We start from the raw sequence: 22311 nt of genomic DNA, 5'->3' as shown, positions 1-22311 counted from the left end.
ATACAGAAGTCCCACAACAACGAACCCTTCAACTGGGACCGGTAAGAGGGGCGGAGCCAGCAGCGGAGCAGGGTCGGGCAGGAAATATCCCCCAACCCAGGCACGCAGGCAGCCTGGACCCAGCAGGGTGTGGGGCAGACTGACCGCGGTCGCACATTCGCTCACAGTGAGACGGACCACGCAGGCCCCAGGGGGCGAACCCAGTGGTGGAGGGCTGACGGTGGTGGCACATTTGCGTGCAGTGGGACGAAACGCGCGGGCCCCGGTGACCCTGGCAGCTGTGGCCGCAGCGGCGGGATGTGGCAGACAAGACCGCCATTGTTCCTCTTTGACCCCGCCCCCACATACAGCATCACAACTCAGTGACTGAGTTGCCCGGCTCTGGTGAACACCTAGGGCTCCGATCCTGATACGTAACAGGCACGAACAGCCCAAAATATGGCTCAAGAAGAACTCAAAGCCCCAGAGCCGATAACTCTAAGCGACCAAGAAATAGCCAGCCTCTCAGATGCACAGTTCAAAACACTGGTCATCAGGATGCTCACAGAACTGGTTGATTATAGTCACAAATTAGAGGAAGATATGAAGGCTAAACTAATTGAAATGAAAGGAAATGCATAGGAAACCAATAGTGATGGAAAGGAAACTGGGACTCAAATCAAGGGAGTGGACCTGAAGGAAGAACAAAACATCCAACCAGAAAAGAATGAAGAAATGAGAATTCAACAAAATGAGGAGAGGCTTAGGAACCTCCAGGACATCTTTAAACGTTCCAACATCCCGATTATAGGGGTACCAGAAGGGGGAAAGAAACAGCCACGAGTGGAAAACGTATTTGAACAAATAATAAAGGAGAAGTTCCCCAGTCTGGCAAAGGAAATAGACTTCCAGGAAGTCCAGGAAGCTCAGAGAGTCCCAAAGAAGCTGGACCCAAGAAGGAACACACCAAGGCACATCATAATTACATTAGCCAAGATGAAAATGAAGGAGAGAATCCTAGAAGCAGCAAGAGATAAGGGGACAGTCACCTACAAAGGAGTGCCCATCAGACTGTCAGCGGATTTCTCAAAAGAGACCTTACAGGCAAGAAGGGGCTGGAAAGAAGTATTCCAAGTCATGAAATCCAAAGACCTACAGCCAAGATGGCTTTATCCAGCAAAATTTTCATTTAGAATGGAAGGGCAGATAAAGTGCTTCTCAGATAAGATCAAATTCAAGGAGTTCATCATCACTAAGCCCTTATTATATGAAATGCTAAAGGGACTTATGTAAGAAAAAGAAGATGAAATATATTAACAGTGAAAGGACAGCAAACTCACAGTTATTAACAACCACACCTAAAACAAAAGCAAACCAAGAGGACAGCTAGATCAGGAGTGGAACCATAGAAATGAAGAACACATGGAGGGTTAGCAACAGGGGAGTGGGAGGAAGAGAAGGTACAGAAAAGATACAGAAAATAGCATAGACAGTAGGTAGAAAATAGGGGGGAGGGTGAGAATAGTGGGGGAAATATAGAATCTAAAGAACTTGAGACACGTGGTTATAAACTAAAGGGGGAGAAGGGTGGGGGAGGGGTGTGCAGGGTGGAGGGGAATGAAGGGGGGGAATAGAACAACTGTAATGGTATAATCAATAAAATATATATATTAAAAAAACCCACACATTTTAAGTGCACAATTTAATGAATTTTTACGTATGTGTATAATGGGTGTAACTAAGATAACCCAGACCAAGACAGAGCATTTCTACCCCCAGGAAGTTCCCTTACGCCTCTTCCCAGTAATGCCTGCTCCTTTCTCCTCTCGTAATCCACTCTGACCTCTACCACCACAGCTTACTTTTGCTCTTCCTGAACTTCATATAAGTGGATAAGTGGAATCATTGGCACCAGCTCTTCCTTGATAGTTATCTTTTGCTCAACATACTACATCGAGGGTGACTCAATAGTTCTTTTTGGACAGATATTTGGGTTGCTTCTAGTTCTTGGCTTTTGTGAATAAAGCTCACTTTCAAATTTTGATCACTTTTTACTCTGAAAGTGGCTGAAACCCTATACCTAAAGGATGGGTCCCTTCCATGCCCCTCACTTGGAGCCCCTCCCTGCCTACCGGGTCTGAGGTCTTTTAGAAGCCAAACCTCCATCAGCAGAACCAGAGAGGAGGATGGCCCTGTGCTGAGCTGTTGCCCACAGCCTGGGCTCCTCTGCCATTCCTCTCTCCTGCTCTAGTCCCTGAACTCCCACATCACACGCACCGGTGGTACTTCTTGCAAGGAAAACACTAGGGGGTGACAGCTGCAACGGGACCGACACATTCCATGAAGCTCCCGCAGCTCCTCAGCACAGGGCTGTACGGACGTCTCTGAGACCACACACCTCCCGAAGGGAGGCCCAGGGTGAGGTGGCTCTTACTGGGACTTGCAGGGCGGCCGTCTGGATGGGGGTGGTGAGGGCAGTGAGGGCCGGGTTCTGGACTGCGGCCATGACAGGGCTGCCATCTGTCTTCAGTGTGGTCAAAACAAGGGAATCTGTTTTGATGATCTGAGGCTGTACCAGGACCTGGATGAAAAGGAGGAAAAGGAAGAGGGAGGTGGCATTATTTTTCTATTCTGCATAAGCTTCTTACTGCATAGACCCTCCGGGAAAGAGAATACGAAATTTTCATGAAACCGAGAATACAACCTGATGACTGGGTTGAGAGGGAGAAAGAGAGTACAGCTAAAGAGGGCCCCGAATCTCGGGCTGAAAGGTTTCGAGGCGAGCAGCGTCAGTGGCCCAGCAGGGAAGAGCGGCATGGCTCAGGGCAGGTGGCGGCAGGGAGAGAGATCTGATTCTGAATAAACTCAGGAAAGCAAACATGATAAACTGAGATTTCTTTTCAAAGAAAAATTACTTTAGCCCTGGCTGGTGTAGCTCAGTGGATTGAGCACGAGCCTGTGAACCAGAGGATCGCGGTTCGAGTCCGGGGCCAGTTCCCAGCGGGGGATGCACGAGAGGCAACCATACATTGATGTTTCTCTTCCTCTCTCCTTCCCTTCCCCTCTAAAAATAAATAAATAAAATATTTAAAAAAAAAAAGAAAAATTACTTTATAAGAAAATACATCTACTGTGATTCATCACTTAAAGACATTCGAGCACCTTTCTTCCCAGTTTTATATGTACTGTCTGTGTAAGTGATACACCTGCATTTGTGGAGTCCATGTGAGTGCCAGTGCACACCCTCAGATGCCACTTCAGCCGAGTCTCTACACCAGGCTCAGGGGTGCCTTGCAGGGCCCGGGTGTCCCTACCCACCCTGTAAGTGCTCCCTCACACTCCAGTGGTCCTTCTTAGTATGCAGACCACATCTCTAACAGGAAACCAGCTGAGAGCCCCAAGCAGTGCCTCCCTGAAACCTTATCCGCCACCTACCGGGACCTGCTGCACCTGGGGCGCAGTGACTGTCTGCACCGTGGCTGGGGCGAGGGTCTGCAGTGTGCCATTGGCCGTCTGCGTCAGCACCCGCTGGGCCTGCACTGTCTGCACCTGCTGCTGGATGGTGACTGGCTGCACCTGGGAGGATGTCACTAGGCTTTGGACTTGAGGCTGAAGGACTTGGGAAAAGAGGAGAAAAATGTTACATGGACAAGGAATGCATTCTGCCACTGTAGCCGCAGCAATAACGGAGGATAGAGTGCCTCATAACGACCCTGACTCCCCACCTACTGCTGCTGAAGATGTGCACAGCCATTTACAAGCTGGTCTAGATAACAAGAACATCCCAGAAGGGCTGCATCCATTTCTGAGGGAATGAGTGCAAATTATTTTATTGTTCTGGGTGCTGGGGTGGAGGTGAGGGAAGCTAATCAGTGAATGACTGGGCCCAGCAAGGGAGTTAACAGATGTTGAGAATAACAAGTCCCTGGGGCTTCCCTGCCTCCCATGAAATGAACAGAAAGTGCACTTTGGGACAATTGTCTCAGCTTCTGTCCTTGATGCTTCCTCCCCCCCATCCCCTAAACCCTGAAAGCCCAAAGAATTGTCAGAGCAATACTAATCCCACCCAGAGGTCCCCACAGGGTCGGAGGGTGTCTGATGAGAAGGCACTGGGGCACGGCACAACAGGGAAAGCCCATACACACCAAGGGCCTACTCGGAAACCCAGCACTTGTGTTAAAAGTTGAAGACTCAGTTCTCAACCTACAGGTGCCAAGCCCTGGCTGTTTGTTACCTGGGTAAGTTTCAAGACTAATTTTATGTAAGCCTCCACCTCTAGTTACCAGGACACTCCTGTGTCTGCTCTGCTTGCTGGACTCTTTGAAGAAGGCACAATAGAAATTAAGGCATTTGAAGAGGCAGAATGTGAGCTGTTCCACACCACTGTCCTGACTGCCAGTAACCAAAACCTCATTGGACAGGACCAAGTCAACAGATTCCGTCATTGCCAAAGAGGACAGAACTACTTACAACCTGCCTCGGGAGCTTCAGCAAACTGGCACATAAACTTTCGAATAACCCATCACTATCCTATCTGACTCCTGAATCACCTTGAAAACTGGTAGCCGCATTCTGGTATATCAAAGGCTGCTGGATGATCCTCGTCTGGGGCGCAGTGCTGAATGTCGGGGTGATCATTACGGTCTGCTGCTGCAGCTGAGGTTGAGGCTGGGGCTGGGGGCGGGGCTGAAGAACGGGTGTTGCCCTTGGAGGAGTGAGAACCGAGGTGGGGGAAACCTTGACCTGCAGGGCTGGAGCCTGGGTGGAGGTGGCTGAGGGAGAGAAGGAAGGTAATGGGACCTGGCTGAAGGAGCGCTGCACCGATGGGTCCCCGGATCCGCTACTGCTGCTCCCGCCATTACTGCTGCCACCGTTGCCACTGCCACCACCGCCAGGGAAGGAGCTACACAGCTGCTCCGGGAACAGGTCAGGGAACTCTCCCACTTGATTGCTGACAAACTGCAGCATCTCTGTGAACAAATGAAAAGGGGTCATTTTACTCACACTCAAAATATTTAACTTTCAAATGTGCTTAGAAACAGGCATGAAAATCCAAAAGCATCCCCAAGATCAGAGCAGAAATGGGTCAGGAAACCCTCACCTCTCATGTGGGGTTATCAACTGGGCGAAGATGGCCAACCGAAGGAAAACGAGCCAGGAGTTCAATATCTTCTCTCTCCTGACCCCACCTCCAGGCCCTTTCTATCCACCTTCCTTACTGCATCAGGCCTATCAGGAGCCATCTCTGTGCTGGGTCAAGGTTGCTTTTAGAGGATACTGCTGGTCCCATTTTACAGTTGGGGATGCTAGGGCACAAAGTGGGTGGTCATAGTGGGTGGTCACTACCCTAAGGGTTTGGAGCTCAGTACCCTTGCTCTGTGAGGCTACTTCCAGTCACAGCAATGCTCCCCATAGCACCCAGGGGTCCTGTGGGTCTGGCTGCAGAGCTATGCCAGACTCTCCCTCTCCCTCACCCCAGACAGACTTCCCTCTGTCCACAAGCAGATTCTGGGCCTCCTCTTCAAGATGGGCATATTCTTGAGTACTGCTGGTACCCCCAAGAACACTCAGGAAGTTGACCCAAGTCATAGATCTTTAGGGGTAGAATGGATGGAAAATCATCCACAAAGTCTAGAACAGGGAAATGACCTGGCCAAGGTTATAGAGCTCATCAGAACATGGCCAGGTCTCTGCCCCGCAGTGCATTCACTGCTGGAAGGGCAGGGTGGAGCAACCTGGCTGTGCCTCTTCCCCAGGGCATGGAGTCTGTGGGACCAACGGGATGCATCCACCTGGATACACTGCCCCTGCCCACTCCGGTTCATGCTCCAAGTACTTGGGACCCCTGAATTCTTGGCCCAGAGGGCCTCAAACCTGCTTCCAGGGTCTCTTCCCCTGGTTCATCCTCACAAAGGTTTACCAAAACCCAACTGAATCCATGACTCGCCTCCTATGACTCCTTTCTTCTTCCTCATAGGGCTGGCCCCCAATAGAAGTCTGGAGGCTCAACTTGGTCCCAAGTATTTTTAGATCTGCAATTCTCTACACTGTACACATCACTCCCCAACCTTTCCTCTCCCACATATTCCCAAAGACCTACCACTTGTTTCTGAACTGTGGTACCACCCTCTCCAAACCATCCAGGCCATAGGATGCTCTGATTTGTTCACCAAAATATAAAACAAAACAAAAATAATCCCCCAAACACCATTTCCTTTCATTTCTCCAAACTTCCACCAGCGAGTCCCTCCTGGGTCTCTAATGCTGCGGTGCACGGTGATGTTATTTACCAACACCTCCACACCACTGTCGCTACGTGGCCAGTTGTCCAGTTGTACGGGAGAGGGAGAGATGGACAGCCTGCTGCAGGTACTGTCACTCATACCAACCGATTCCAATTCCTTAATATAGGATTAAATAAGGAATATTCTCAAACTCAGTACAAAACTGAAACAAAACACAATTTAGTGCTGCCATGTTCCAAGTACAACACAAGATTACAAAAAATCTTTAGGAAAAGGACTAAGAGGAACCTAATAGTTTGTTGAGCTTTCCAGAATTCCCTAAAATGCTGAGTTTGGTGAACTGACACAGAAGCCTACTTCTGCCAAAAGAAAGTCACTCCCTGGCTGATTGCTTTTATCCATGGAATGCTAAGGGCAAAAGGGAAAAGAAGCCTAAGGTCTGGTAAGTGGGCACAGGCTTTGGCACTAGGTGGGTCTCAAGGCACCCACCTAACTTACTGTGTGAATGTGGACAAGTCATTTATCTTGGTTTCCTCAACAAAAAGGCTGCCTCAAGAATGCTCACTTGGGCCCTGGCTGGTCTGGCTCAGTGGGTTGAGTGCTGGCCTGTGAGCCAAAGGTACCAGGTTCAATTCCCAGTCAGGGCACATGCCTGGGTTGTGGGCCAGGTCCCCAGCAGGGGACACATGAGAGGCAACTACACATAGATGTTTCTTTCCCTTTCTTCCCTTCCTTCTTTCCCTCCTCTCTAAAAATAAACAAATAAAATCTTTTTAAAAAACCTTACTTGGTCTCTCTGTTTTGAGTATTAATAAGATAATTTATGCAAAGTGCTTGGTGAAGGGCTGACCTTTACAAAGGTTCCTCTTAGTGGTGCTTCTAGAGCACCCACTACACGGGCACTTGGCTCCACTTGTGCCATCCCACTGAGTGCTCTCCAAAACCTTTTGTGGGGGAAGACCTGGCTGGCGTGGTGAAGTAACTCGCAGAGGTCACAAAGCTCAGTTCACAAAGCAGGGTAAGAGTGTGTAGGCAGATGGAATACAACTACTTAAATTAAAAAAATAAATCCTTTTCAACCCACACTTGACAAGCTCCAGTGGTGTTATCTCCAGCCAGGCAGATTGGCACTGGGCTGATTGGCACAAAGGGCCCATTAAGACCCAGCATTTGAAGGGAGAAGTAATGGGAAGCTCTTTAAAGCCACTGTCTCCCTGGGACCCCCATCTGGTCTGCAGTGACAAAGAAGAGGGGGGCTCCCCAACAAGAATGAGGCCAAGAGAAACAAGGCGCAGGAGGCCCACCCCCAAGTGCAATTTTGCTCTGTAATTCTGAGCTACCCCCACACCCCTCACCATGGGAGCACCCTAATGTCTCCTTGCTGTTCCGTGCTCTGATGACACAGGCTTTCCTTTCCACAGAGAGCCATAAAACCAGAAAAGATAGGCCTGGGAGGAGGCACAGGTTTTATGGAGCTTTGAAAATGAAGTTCCGGTTACTGCATGATGAGCTGAGGCCCCCAGAGCTGAAGGCCAGATGCCCTCAGTCGGGGAGGTTACCTTCCCCAACCAAGCCGCATTTCTGTTTTTAGCTGTTGCTTGAACTATGGATTAAAAGTGGACTGTGCCCAAGAAACTATAACTGGGTTTTGGACTCTTTAAAAGCTTGTAGCCAAATAGACGTTCCAGTTGTCACCTGTGTACTACAACCAGTCAGTCCAAAATATTATCAGATTAATTCTGGCCAGGCATAATGAGTCTGAAGCCCCAGGCAGGATAACATTGTCTCCAAACTGCCTATGTGTCCAGACTTTTTCCGATACAGGGCTTGTTCACACACACAACCATGCACATGTATGTAAATGGTTTTGCGAAAACAGGATTATGCTATTTTGTACACCGTTCCCTTTGCTTAGTAAAGCATGAAGAATATTCATTATCAACCATTATGGATACTGGCTTACACTATCATCATTTCTGAGAGTTCCAAAGTATTGTATTATATTGAATTGATGCACTAGAATTTAGCCACTTAGTAATGATGGATAGGTGTCTTAAATTTTTCAGGATTATTAACAATTCTTACACAAATCTTGAACAAAAATCTTTCCCTAGTTATCTGATTATTTTCTTGGATGAATGTCTAGCATTAGATGGCTGAGTCAAAGGACAGGTGCGTGTGCTCTGGAAAGGTTGCGACAATGCCTGCCCCTGCCAGCACTTCCCCACATCGACTTCTGTCCATCAAATGGAGGAAGAAAGTAACACCTAACTGGTTTTGACTGGTGTGAGTAAGTACTAATGAGGTTGAATGTCTCCTCTTCCGATTTTATTGGCCATTTGTATTTCTTCCTTTGCAAATTGCCTGCTCCTGACCTTTGTCCATTTTTTCTATTGAACTATTTGTCTCTATTCATTGATTTGAAAAAATTTCATATTATGGACATTTGCTCTTTCTTATATATTTGCCACACTTTGTTACTTTTAGTTTGTTCAGGAAAAAGACTGGTACAGCGATTACAGTTACCATGTCCTAGCCTTGTGACCTGGGGCAAGTTTCACCTCTGTTGGCCAGTTTTCTCATCTGAAATAACGTGGCTCACAATTACATCTCACTCATGGGGTAAGTGCCTGGCACTTATTATTAGATAGCACAAGTTATTCATAGTGGGTTTTTTTGACTGTCAGTTTTGCTTTGACTCTTATTTTGAAAAATGCAAATTTGTTCCAATGCACCGGATATATTACGGGAACAATTTGAGCATAACATGAGTTTTGTGTTTACTTATGCATGAGAGAAACACTAGAAAATGCAGAAGACTGTACCCAGCTGAAATGAGCCACATAGGAATCCACAAAATGCACACACAACGCCCACCTCAGATAATCACCAGCTTGTCAGGTCACTTGTGTTCTAGGCCATAACCTCCTACTTTCCATCGCCAAAGTCGGAACTTTCCATTTGACTTCAGGGAGCCCCGCTCCTGTCATTTCATTGTTCCAGTGCCCACTTCCACATTACCTCTTTTTCAAGGTAAAGTGCCATATTTTTGGTGGTTATTTATATACTTCTTAGACACTTAACATCTGTTAAAATGGCACTGTTTTACTAGGTTCCTATCTTTACTTTCTTTTTTCTTTTTTTTGGTTACCTCTACAGTTTTTGAGTATTTGACCCCTGCCCCCACAAACCCTATGGTTTTTACTGCATGATTTTTCATATGTTACATTACAGAAGAAATTGACCACATACAAATTTTAATCCTGTGTAGTAAAATGTGTTCCACTTAAAAAATTCCTCATCCCTAAGATCATTAAGAACATTCACCTAAACTTTCTCCATTTAGGTTTTTTTCATTTTACCTTTTACATTAGCTCAGTTCAAGAAACATAAGAACACAGAAATAAGCATGGTGCATGATGTATGTGGCTGTAGAATAAGACAGACCACAGCCATTGGGGGAGAGGGAGGTAAACAGAAAAATCTAATTCCCAACAATCATCCTTCTTGAGTGTCTTGCTTTCAACTCAATGATCCTACCAACCCTCCTAGGATTTTCTTTTCCTAATAATTACAGAATCATAATGTAACGTAAATAAAAATCAAATGTAAACCAGTATCAAACCTCAGGGTCAACAGTGAAATAACTTTTCATTTCTCCACCATTCTGCCATTTGTGGTCACCGTTGCTTTCTCGGGACCTAAAACATCAGTCACCCCCATTCACCCAGAGGAGCAAGGGGCTAAGGAGACGGGCCCTACCAACCACACCCTTTAACACAACTGCCCTGAAAGGCAAGCAGTAACACAAAGAACATAGGGACAGTTTTAACAGGCAAATCGGTGTCTAAAATCCCTCTGCTCCAACACCAGGGGGGTACACGCACTTGGACTAGACCTTGGCGCACAGGGACAGCACTGCATACTTCACGAGGACTCTGAGGAAAGGGAGTTTGGAGGAGGCATTTAATGATGCAGGATGGCAAACGAGTGACTAGGTACCCCATGTTTTCAGTGAGGGGTGAGTAAACTCTTTTTACTGGCAAAGAAACCATAAAGGAAGAAATTGGGTGGAGAGATGGGGCTTCTCAAATGCTTGTTTCATAACACACAAATGTGTCATATATGCCTTTGCATTTATCAAATATTACATAATAAAACATTTGAAAATTAAGAGAAAAGAAGACACAAAGGGAAGCTAAAGTCACTCTCAAATGCTCTCCTGGCCTGCTCTGCCTGACTGTCTCTGGGGCAGCCTCGGAGGGTTCCAGATCCTGGCTTCTCTGGTCCAACACAGCAGGGAACCGGAGCCAGCTCTCCAAGTTTCGACCAGGAGAGTGATCTTCAGCAGCACCTTCAATTGCTCTTTCTTCTTTCCTCTGTGGTGAGTTCACTCTGAATTTCTGGCAGGTCTCCTTCCGCGGTATCAGAGCTATCTCTGCTCCACTTCCATACTCCACCTGACCTCACCTGCCGCCTCCCACCCAGAGACAGTCAAGCCTTCTTTGAGTGGCTTGCTGGTCCAGCAGCCCCTCACACCAAGTCAAGTTTCTTAAACAAAGCTTTCTACCAACTGCTCCCTTCGACTCCAGGGGGCTTCACTTCCCACTCACCCACCTCACCATCCATCCCGGAAAAACACCTACTCCCTGTTCCACAGCTGCCTCTGGGGAGTCGGGGCAGGGTTCTCAGAATGTGTTCACCGTGCCTCACCTTTCCCACTTCTGACCTCCTTCTTCCTGTCTATTTCACAATTCCATCTCAAAAATATCCACAACTACTTTCATCAAGGACTCTCTTCTACCTCAGATCCAGCTACCTTTCAACTCTTAAACCCAACTGTGATTATCATCTAAAACTTGAAAATAAGGCAAAAAACAAAACAAAGACAAAAGGATGTCCTTTTAAAGTCATACGAGAGGCAGGCATGTCTAACCTGCCCACCTAAAAGTCCCCTGATGCTCTATGGAAACATACATTGTTTGACTTTCTCTTTACTACTGATTAGGCCCACAGTCTGTAAAGTTAAGATACTTACCTGTAGGAAACTGATAAATTGCAAATGATTTCTGTCTGGCAAAAGGGATAACTCTGAAGGCTTTGTTTCTATTGGCTTGTAGGACGGACATCAATCAGTTTTGCATCTAAAATCACAACTTTATTCTTTTTTTCTACTATGTAAATACCAGCTTTTTGCATTCTCCTTAGATCCAACTCGGTCATCCTGCTGGTTCTTCTCTTTAATAATGTTAATAAATCTTTAATGAGTATTGACAATTTATTAGCATAAGTGTGTGTTTAACACTTCAAAAGTTTAATTTTGCTACATTACATACAGTAAGTTTTTTAAAAAGATTTTATTTATTCATTTTTAGAGAGAGGGGAAGAGAAGGAGAAAGAAAGGGAGAGAAATATCAATGTTTGGTCACCTCTCATGTGCCCCATACTGGGGACCTGGCCCACAATCCAGGCATGTGCCCTGACTGGGAATCGAACCGGCAACCTTTCGGTTCTCAGCCCGTGCTCAATCCACTGAGCTACACCAGCCAGGAAGTAAGTTATATTTTTAAACGCTTTTCTCATTATCTTGTATCCACAAGCACATGGATGAAATCTCCCACTACCTTGCACCTCTCCAAGCACTAGGCACTCTGGTGGTCAAAAAAAACCCCACCCAAAAACCAAAAAAAAAAAAAAAAAACACCTGGCATCAGCCCTGACTGGTGGGACTCAGTTAGTTGGGCGTCATCATGCAAAGTGAAAGGTTACCAGTTTGATTCCCAGTCGGAGCACATGCCTGGGTTGCAAGTTTGGTCCCTGGTGGGGGCTCATGCGAGAAGCAACTGGCCAACATTTTCCTCTCACATCAGTTTCTCTCCCTTTCTCCCTCCCTTCTTCTCTCTCTAAAATAGTAAATAATAAATAAAAATCTTTAAAGAAACCTGGTATCGATTCAATGAAATGCCCCCAAAAGCAACTTTCATGAAATCTATAAAAATAGCAATCATTCTTTCTGAACAACAACTGCAAGAGACACATCACCTCACAATGGGACAAGATAGTTTTGAAATTGTCCTTGGATATCCAGACAAATCTATGCAATTTCTACAAAGCTTCCACCAGCATTTGGTGAAGCAGGTGTGTAATGCAATGCAATTTATGAATTTTTTATTTTTTGATTTAAGAGGGAGGGAGGGGAAGAGGGAGAAGGGGGGAGAAGGAGAGAGGGAGGGAGGGGGAGAGAGATTGAGATTGGTTTTGTTGTTCCACCCATCAGTGTGGCCTGTATGTGCCCTGAAATACATGCCAACTGTGTGCTGGCCCAGAGATGATAAAGTGCCGCTTGACCTTGAAGAGTTACTGGAAGCGACACAATATGGTCTGTGGTGATTGTCACAGCAGACAAAAAGGACATAGGGAATGTGATAAAACCACTGGCTCCAGCACATCAAAGCAGCTTCCCAAGAGGGCTGGACTGAAGGCTGATCAGGGTGCAAGATGCACCTTAGGCCCAGAATCTCAGGAGCCAAGGCTGGAGGCATGGATCTGTGTAGTGGGCCGCCTAGGAGAATGAGTGACTGACAGGCAGGGCGCCAGGCCAGGCAGGCAGGCAGGCAGAGACTGTAAAGGGTTCTGCAGCTCCTGGTAGTGCACTTGGTTTTTCTCTTTATTAAAGNCCAAGAGGGCTGGACTGAAGGCTGATCAGGGTGCAAGATGCACCTTAGGCCCAGAATCTCAGGAGCCAAGGCTGGAGGCATGGATCTGTGTAGTGGGCCACCTAGGAGAATGAGTGACTGACAGGCAGGGCGCCAGGCCAGGCAGGCAGGCAGGCAGAGACTGTAAAGGGTTCTGCAGCTCCTGGTAGTGCACTTGGTTTTTCTCTTTATTAAAGACAAAGCCATAGCAAGCTGTCCAACGAAGCTCTAGGGAGAAGAGTCCCTCCAGCACAGTTGTTCACCCTGGTTTGCACAGAGGGGCTGCTGGCCGTAACACCATGAACTCATTCGGAATCGTTCTGAGTGCCCTGACCAGTGTGACTCAAATGAGCTGTGGGTTCAGTCCCCAGTTGAGGTGTGTATGAGAGGCAACCAACTAGTGTTTCTCTCTCCTTTCCTTCCCCTTTCTCAGAGAAAAAAATAATAATTCTGAGCATTAGTTGGAGCATTGTCCCACACACCAAAAGGTTGAGGGTTCGATCCACAGTCAGGGCACACACCTAGGTTGTAGGTACTGGGGTGCATATGGGAGGCAACTGAATGGTGTTTCTCCCTCTCTCTCACCAAAATCAGTAACAAACAAACAAACAAAAAAACAAACAAAAAAACACACCTCAGGTGAAGATTATTAAAAAAAAAAAAAGGAGAGTCATTCTGAGGGTTAAATTCTGACTTGGGGGGAGAACATTTGAATAGCTGCAACAAAAACTTGGATAATTTTGTCAACCAATGAAGAGAGTCTTCTGAAACTCCATTAAAAGTAAGTTCTGGTTATGTATAGGTGGGACAAAAGCAGGTTTACAGTTGATGTGAAACAGTTCATTATTGCATTACAGTAGTCTTAATTACTATATTTTTTTCTTTATGGACAACTATAAACCTGTTTTGCCCCACCTGGTATGGTGTTAAAAAATGCTCAAAACACACACAAGATCAACACCATGAAACAGGCCACCTGCTGGGAAGTGAGGCAAAGAATCCTATTAAGGGAGAACCGGATGTCCAAAAGCTAGACCAAGAACTCACAGGAAGACAAAACAGAATGGGGATTCCTGAGTTCAAATTCACAGAGAATTTCACAGATCCTGTGTGGACAACAACATAAGTATAGCTACTACTGACACCTACTTAGGACTTCACTGTCTGTGGAATCAGCAAGACCAGGCTGTCAACCTAGTGATGTAATTGTGGTGCTGCCTTGGGAAATTATTTAGTCTCCCTGAGAGAGTTTCTTTACAAGCAACTATGGGAAGAAGCCAAACTCCGATGGATATATATTAATACACATAACTATGTCCAGCACATAATAAAATGTACCTGATTCTTTGATAGGTTTTTTTAAAACATGAAATTAGAAAAGGAGGTATCTGAGGTTAGAATCCAATTTAACCTCTGAATAAAAGCCAATGATCACACTACTGAAGTTTAAAAGCAAAAGTCAGTGACAAAGTTAATAAACATATTTTCAAATTGGAAATAATATTTGTATTTTATTTAAATGTACAGCAAGTGGTTGGAACTGACATTAAATTCATTTCACACAGATGCTGTGTGGATGGCAACATTAGAATAGCTACTACTGATACCTACTTAGTACTTCACCAAATACTTAGTACTATAAACCCTGAAACCAGTATTATTATTCTACTTTACAAGTGAGGAAAAATAAGATTAAAGAAAATTAAATAACTTGCCCAAGCCCACCACGTGAGAGTTACAAAGTGGCTAAGCCAATTTGGACTTAGGTCTGTAGTTAGGGTCCTTTGAATCTCTCCTCTACACACAGTATTTGCCCAACAAAACATTCTTGGATTTTTATACTCACACTCACCAAAACTTGAAAGATGCAAGACAGACCTGGAGTGACAAGTAAGAAGGACTTGGGGTATGTGTAAGGAGGAGGGAACTAATGTAGTCCATCTCATAACTCCCAATATAAAGTTCAATGCTAATGAAGAAGATTAATTTCAGGGTAAGCGTGCATGTAACTGACTCTTCAGGGAAATAGGGGAGATTTTTGCCTGGCTGTGTTTTACAAGTATACTTTACTACCCAAATTATTAAATTACTCTCCAAATGAGACCTTCTACCTTAACAAGATGCTCCTTTTGAGAACAGTTTCTCTCTCTTTTTAAAGATTTTATTTATTTATCTTTATAGGGGAAGGGTAAGAGAGAGGGAGAGAAATATCACTGTGTGGTTGCCTCTTGTGCATCTCCTGCTGGGAACTGGCCTGCAACCCAGGCATGTGCCCTGACTGGGAATGGAACCGTGGTCATCTGGTTCGAAGCCCTGTGCTCAATCCATTGAGCTACACCAGCCAGGGCAGTTTCTCTCTTTTTAAATAGACAACAAATCAATAAAGACATGTTCCTTAAGACATTATCCAACAAACATTAACTGAGCCTACTAGGCGCCAGACATAAAATTAAATGCCTTCAAGACGCACATGTTCTGGTGGAGAAACACTATGCACACATCTGCCAGGGCTGGGAACTAAGCGTTGGGATAAAAAAAGAAACCTGTTGGAATTACGTTGTTTAAAAAGCTTTTGTTGTTGATTTTTACTGCTATTTCTCTTGTCTGTGAGTATATATATATTTAGAAAGAAAAGTTAAGCAGATTTTTAAAAAAAGATTTTATTTATTTATCTTAGAATAAGATAAATAAAGGGGAAGGGAGAGATAAACAGGGAGAAAAACATCAGTGTGCGGTTGCCTCTCACAGGTCCCCCACCAGGGACCTGGCCTGTAACCCAGGCAGGAGCCCTGACTGGGAATCGAACCAGCGACCCTTTGATTTGCAGGCCAGCACTCAGTCCACTGAGCCACATCGGCTAGAATAGATCTTTTTTTTTTTTTTAATTGGAAAAGAACTTCATTAGCACTGTTACTCAGTTGTTTCTGCTTTTATCACTTTGCTGGCACTTTCACACACTTGTGGCATTGTGTATAATCTTAAAATCACCCTGTGAGGTAGCTATTTTAAGCACTCTTTTTAATGAGTTAATATGTGTAAAGCACCTAATAAGTTCTTGAAAAATAGTGGTGGTGGTTGTTACACAGGAAGAAACAATTCCAGGTCTACAGTGGGAGCAAATGGTACACGGTCCCAGGCAGGTGGGTAAGTAAGCAGCCCACTCACGTAGGAACCTCGTCCTCCTTCTTAGAAGGCCCCTCCTCTTTCCACTGGCACCCTGCTCCAGTCGTTGCCCAAACAAGCACACTGGGGGCTTCCTCTCAGAGCCCCTCTCTGCGGCTGGGCTCTGGAATGCTGCAGTCAACAATCAAATGCCATCTCAAGTGCCCTGCCCATGCAACAGCCCCAGCCAGTGTCAGTGAGGGAACTCAAGCCTCCTAACCTAACACCAAATTAGAGGCATCAGAAGGTTAGCACCCACGTTTGAAAGGTTGCTCATTTTATTTTGAAATGGTTGTTAAAAGTTAACAACCATTTAACTTTGAAATGACTGTCCAAGTTCATGAAACCCGGGAAAGGGGTGCTGGTCCTGGCCTGACAAAAAGCGGTCATTGCAAAGAACATGGCACCTCAGACTGCCCCTATAGTCATGCTCTGGTTGCTGGAATTGACCATTATGCCACAAAGTGACAGCTGGGCAAGAAGGAAACTGCCAGGAGGTCAAAGATCGAGTCTTTTGTGAAAACCTGTAACTACAACCACCTCATGCCTAGAAAGTACTCTGTGAACATCCCCTTGGACAAAATTGTTATCAACAAGGACATCTACAGAGACCCTACTCTGAAATGCAAGGACCACATGAGGGCAAGCTCAAGTTCAAAGAGAAGTACAAGATTAGCAAGAACAAATGGTTCTTCCAGAAGCTGTTTTAGATCTTTTTTTTGTCATTAAAAATACAAAATAGTATAGTAATTGATAACATTTACTGAACTCTCTATGTGTCAAAAATTATGTTAAGTGTTTTGCATAGATTTCCTCATCTAACCTCCATAACACTTTGGGGTACATTCTATTATCACCTCCACTTCACAGGCAAGGAAAATGAGGCACAGAGAGGGTAAGCAAATTGTCCAGCAGCACCCCGTCAACAGGTGGTGGTACTGGGATTTGCAGTCACTCTCTTAGCCCTGGCCAGTGTGGCTCAGTTGACTGGGCATCACCCCACAAACCAAAGGGTCACAGTTCAATCCCAGTTAGGGCACATGCCTGGGATGTGAGTTCAGTCCTTAGTTGGAGCACATATAAAAGACAGCCAATTGATGTTTCTCTCTCTCTCCCTCCCTTTCCCTCTAAAATAAAAAATAAAATCTAAAAAAATATTTAAAAATTAAATAAAAATGAAGTCACCCTCTTAGCCACCACACTTTGGTTCTATTACTGTAGGGATGTCACTAAACAGAGCCTGGCACCAGGCGGATACTCAGTAAGTGCCTCACTCATGAATAAGCACAAACACCCCAAGCCCAGGAAGAGAAGGAGCGTTACCCCAGCCCTTCCAGTATTTCCCAACTCTTCACCTGCTCCTGCCCTGCACTGTTTTGTCCTCTTTCTTACTCTTCCAGAACAAGAGACTGAAAGTTGAGCAAGAGCAGAGAGTAAGACTCCAAGGAACCCATCCTGCATGACCCTGTTCTGTAAGACAAGGGCCTGGCATTTCACAATACCAGGTAACCAAGTGTCAACAGAGTCAGGTACAACCCCTAGAACTGTCCTCCTGGGGGCAGTCTCAATAGCAAGGGTGGGATGCTCCTCAACCTTTTCAGTCCTTAACAGGCTGAGGCAAACAAAAACAAAAACAAACCGGCCCTAGCTGGTGTGGCTCAGTGGATTGACTGCTGGTTTGAGTCCTAGTCAGGGCAAATGCCTGGGTTGTGGACCAGGTCGCCAGTTGGGGTGCATCACACATTGATGTTTCTCTCCCTCCCTTCCCCTCTCTCTGAAAGTAAATAAGTAAAATCCCTTTTTTCTTTTAAAATGTATTTATTTATTTATGTTTAGACAGGAGATGGGAGGGAAAGAAACATCAACATGTGGTTGCCTCTGGCACACTCTCAACTGGAGACCTGATCTGCAACTCAGGCATGCACCCTGACTGGGAATCGAACCAGCGATCCTTTAGTTTGAAGGCTGGTGCTCAATCCACTGAGCCACAGCAGCCGGGGCAATAAATAAACTCTTAAAAAAACAAACAAACTGCCCTGGCTGGTGTAGCTCAGTGGATTGAGCACCGGCCTGTGAACCAGAGGATCATGGTTCGATTCCCAGTCAGGGCACATGGCAGGCCAGTTCCCAGCAGGGGGGCACGAGAGGCAACCACACATTGATATTTCTCTCTCCCTCTCTCCTTCCCTTCCCCTCTAAAGATAAATAAATAAAATCTTAAAACAACAACAACAAACATGCCACCAACAACTCATCATCTTACCCTTCCAATCATCACCATACCCCCAAATCTCCCTAAAATTAAGGACAAAAATAATACTTGCAAAGCAGGTTATTAAATCATGCTGCAAACATCCACCCAGCCCTGGGTACTATGGCTGGGAGCTGGAGGATCCTGAGTGCCAGGCGTGGGACCCAGCATGAAGCAGGGCTCCAAGGTGTTGGTTTCCTTCCCACCTCCCAATCTCAGAGACACCCAACCAACAGATGGAGTTGTGACAATGACAGGAACCCACAAGTGCCTCACAAAGGGCTGTCAAGAGTGTAGAGAAAGGACTGGTCCATCCTGGCAGGCAGTGGAGGCTGAGATAGACAAAGGAAGAGTTTTGAGGGTGAGGGGAGAGTACTACCGGCAAAGGAAAGTCTGAGTAAACCCACAGCACCAGGAAACGCACAGCACCAGGAAGTGGCCTGCAAGTTGCAGAACTGGAGAGGGCGTGGAACAGAGTGAGGAGATGCAGTTGCTTATAGTGAAGCCTCAATAATACCATATGGCATCTGACTTTATTTCAGAGGCAAGGAGAAGCACAGCTAAGGTAGTGGACATTTGCCACTTTTGTTTTGTCAGCCCATCACCCACCTCTCCCCTCCCATCAGCACCCTGAGCTTCCTTTTGGAGAACCCCCACAAGGGGTCTTGGCGGATGGAGAGGCTTCCTGCCCGTGGGCTCTGACGGACACATACATCGCCAGCAGGGTGACTCTTCAGAAGTGACCCAGGAAAGCAGTGATATGGCAGAAGGCATGGTGGCAGGCTCCTAACCCAGTTGCCCTGGGGCTACCCCCCAAGGCTGAGCCTCCCCTGGCTCTGGCCCATTTTCCAAATCTGGCTCTGCAAGCTTTTCTCAGTCCCTGCATCATTCTTCCGCAAACCAGCAATTTTCAACTTTTTCCATCTCATGACACACATAAACTAATTACTAAAATTCTCCAGTACACCGAAAATTGTATTTTTTGCCAATCTAACAACAACAACAAAAGGCATAATTTTGATTCATTCACACCAGACAGTTATTGTTATGTGGACTGTTGTCACTTTTTATTTGACAATTAAGGGAAAAAGAGGCCAGCGCCATGCATTGCATGTCTCAAACATTCTTGCAGCGCCCCAGTTGAAAACTGCTGCCCTGAACTCCTTGTCTGTTCAGCAGTCACCAGAAGTTGCTGCTGCTTATCACCAAGGCTCCTGACACAACCACTGAAGCAGAAGAGCGGCCTGTCTGCTGCGTGCCACGTCCGAGAAAGGTAACAGTTATCAGGAGTGCAGACTGCAAATTGCCCACCTGCCCCCCACTGGCCAGTCCTTCAGAAAGGGCTGTCTGCGCAGCTTGGAACAGGGTTCCTTTCTCCTACCACCCTTTTGCCCTTAAGAGCTCAGGTTACAAGGTGCCCTCCCCCACAAAAAAGCCTTCTCTGCCTTTACCTCTCCACTAGTTAGGTGCTGCTCCTGGACACTGTCCCAGGCCTTCCAGATTCAGATCTTTGGAGGTGCACATACCCTGATGGGTTATTCGGCACGTAGTTTGAACACCTGTGTCCGATATTGCACTCTGGCCTCACTGAACCATGTGTTCCAAGAACATGCTAAATTATTCCGAATTTTCGTTCAATCCTGTCAAAACGAACACCCTACCCCTTATCCTTTCTAAAATTCCATGCTCTCACCCATCACAACTCAGCTCAGAGGCAAAGTCCCTCTGAAGGTTTTCCTAATTCCCTTCCTCTGTGCTCCAAAAATGGAGTTTGTACCTCTCTCATGGCCTCTGTTGCATTTTGCTTAGTACCACAACTGGTTGTTAGGACCAGCTCCCTGGAAGTCGGAACTGTTTCATTCACCTCTATACTCCAAAGAGTCCAGCACTGTGCTGTAAATATAGTGGATTCAAGCTGAATTGAGTTGAATTAATTTTTAAATTAAATTAGAAAAAACAACTTCTGACCAGAGCCGGGGCTCCTAGTCAGCCTTTCTGAGTCAGGTCATCTCCCACCTTATTCCCACAGGGCAGGAATGAGCAGGAGATTCCACATTAGGACACCCAAGTTCAAGTTCTGACGCACTTCATCAGCATAGGAAACCTCAGGCAAATCATATTATCTCTGTCTCAGTGTATCACTGAAAAATGGGAACGAAAATCAAGCATGTGCCTCACAGCACTGTGAGGAAGACAAGTGTGCCAGGACTTGTGTGAAATACAAAGCCTCACAAGACTGTCCACACCTAGGAAGAAGCATGACTTCCCCCTTGCTGAGTTGGTGAGGGCCTGAATGGAGCAGACACCACCCTACCGAGGCAGTTCCACATTTGGTCCAGTAGCCGGGATTTCGTCACTGTTCCGAACCAGACCCTAAACCTATCAGACCAGTTCCACAGGGCCAGATATAGAAGCTAGATTATTAGGGACATTTAGACACATGCAATTGTCATTAGCTAAATGTCATTAGCAATTTCAAAGGCCTAAGATATGTGGAAAGAACTTGCTTTTCAGTTTCCCAGCCCTTCAATGGTTTAGGGCTAGTTTCTAAACAGAGGTTCCCCAGGGAGTCTTACCTTGAGTCCCAGGCTCTGGGATCCTGCTACTCTTTAAAAAATTCCATCATGTCAACAAAGTTTAACCCTTGAATCTTGCGGTCCAGAAATGGAACACTTTACCCTGCACTCTGTGACTGCTCCTTTGTGTCCCACCCACACCTACAAAAGTCCTTTCAAAGGAAAAAATAAACATTCTAAAACTGTATTCTAAAAAAAAAGGCCCCTTGGTCCTAATTAGGAGTCAACTTACAGACTGAAGTTCCTCATTCATTCACAGATAGAATTAACAGAAAAGGTGAGGTCCTGCTCCAAACAACGCCCGCCCCCCACCCCCTTACATCAGAAACTGGGGCCCAGGTCTCTCTAGCCTCAGCCCACCATACTGCCTTGTTTTTGCAACTCAGAAGCCCATTTACATCAGACAGGGCTGTGGTGTGGGGTAGAGGAAAAGTACATGGGTTTGGGAGTTGGACAAGTCTAGACTGAGGTCACCATTCTCTCTCTTCCTAATTGTGATCTGGGCCTGTTTATTCACCTGGAGTGTGTGGTAGAATTGGAGAAAGGATTACAAGTGAAACTTATGAAACCTTGTAGGTAAAGGGCCTTACACATTGTATGAGGGTGGGGACCTTGATCACCCGGAGAGCTCAGCACAGGACTGTGAGGGTCTGAACTGTGGGTCTGCCCAGATGCAGCGCTGGGCACATGGCGGGCACTGCCCACACTGTGACTTTCCAAGTCTAAGGAAGGATGGAGAACTAGAGGCGACTGCAGAGACGATCAGTAACTAAGAAAGGACAAGTGTCATTCATCTAGAGAACACCAATGCACCTCAGGATAAAAGAAAGTACATCTGTGCAGGATCCAGAGGAAATGGTCCCATATTCATTACCAAATACACTCATGCAGCAATCCCACTGATGGTCATTCATCCTGAACTCATACCTGCAGAGGCGCCAGAAGATGAATGTACAAAGCTATTCGCCACAGCACTGTTTTCAGTAGTTAAGACTGAAAATGCCCTCAGATGTCCGCTGTAAAGGAACTGGACAAATGAGACACCGCACAGCCCGACAGTGGAAAACCGTGCAGTGAATAGAACTGGAATGACCCACCTCCAAGACAGACTTGCTAAGTAAAAAAGGGACCGAGGTGCAGAAGAACAAAGCTCAGAGAGTGCTACTACTTTTTCAAAAGATTGATTTGAGAGAGAGAGAGAAACATCAATTTGTTGTTCCACTCATTTATGCATTCATTGGTTGATTCTTGTATGTGCCCTGACCAGGGAGTGAACCTGCAACCTCAGTGTATCAAGACGACACTCTAACCAACTCAACTGCCTGGACAGGGCAGAGAATGCTACCTATTTGTCTAAAAAACAGAGGGGAGAGCAAAAAATGACAATCTATATTTGTTATTTG

The 22311-nt window shown here is 45.9% G+C and overlaps 1 protein-coding gene and 1 pseudogene across 1 annotated transcript in view; one reads left to right on the top strand and one right to left on the bottom strand.

The window, feature by feature from the left end:
* SREBF2 (sterol regulatory element binding transcription factor 2) overlaps positions 1–22311 on the bottom strand; it is a 61520-nt gene that overhangs the window by 31774 nt on the left and 7435 nt on the right. The window contains exons 2-4 of the mRNA XM_037068004.1: positions 4530–4949; positions 3415–3596; positions 2414–2560 (exon numbers count right to left, since the gene is read on the bottom strand). Of these exons, the coding sequence (XP_036923899.1) occupies positions 2414–2560; positions 3415–3596; positions 4530–4949 (749 nt within the window). The remainder of the gene's footprint in view (positions 1–2413; positions 2561–3414; positions 3597–4529; positions 4950–22311) is intronic.
* Positions 16416–16928, top strand: LOC119002238 (60S ribosomal protein L27-like; annotated as a pseudogene).

This window comes from Sturnira hondurensis, unplaced genomic scaffold, assembly GCF_014824575.4.
Source record: "Sturnira hondurensis isolate 20B ecotype Veracruz unplaced genomic scaffold, ASM1482457v3 Scaffold0017436, whole genome shotgun sequence".
Taxonomy (NCBI): Eukaryota; Metazoa; Chordata; class Mammalia; order Chiroptera; family Phyllostomidae; genus Sturnira; species Sturnira hondurensis.
This window is presented reverse-complemented; position numbering and strand designations above follow the sequence as displayed.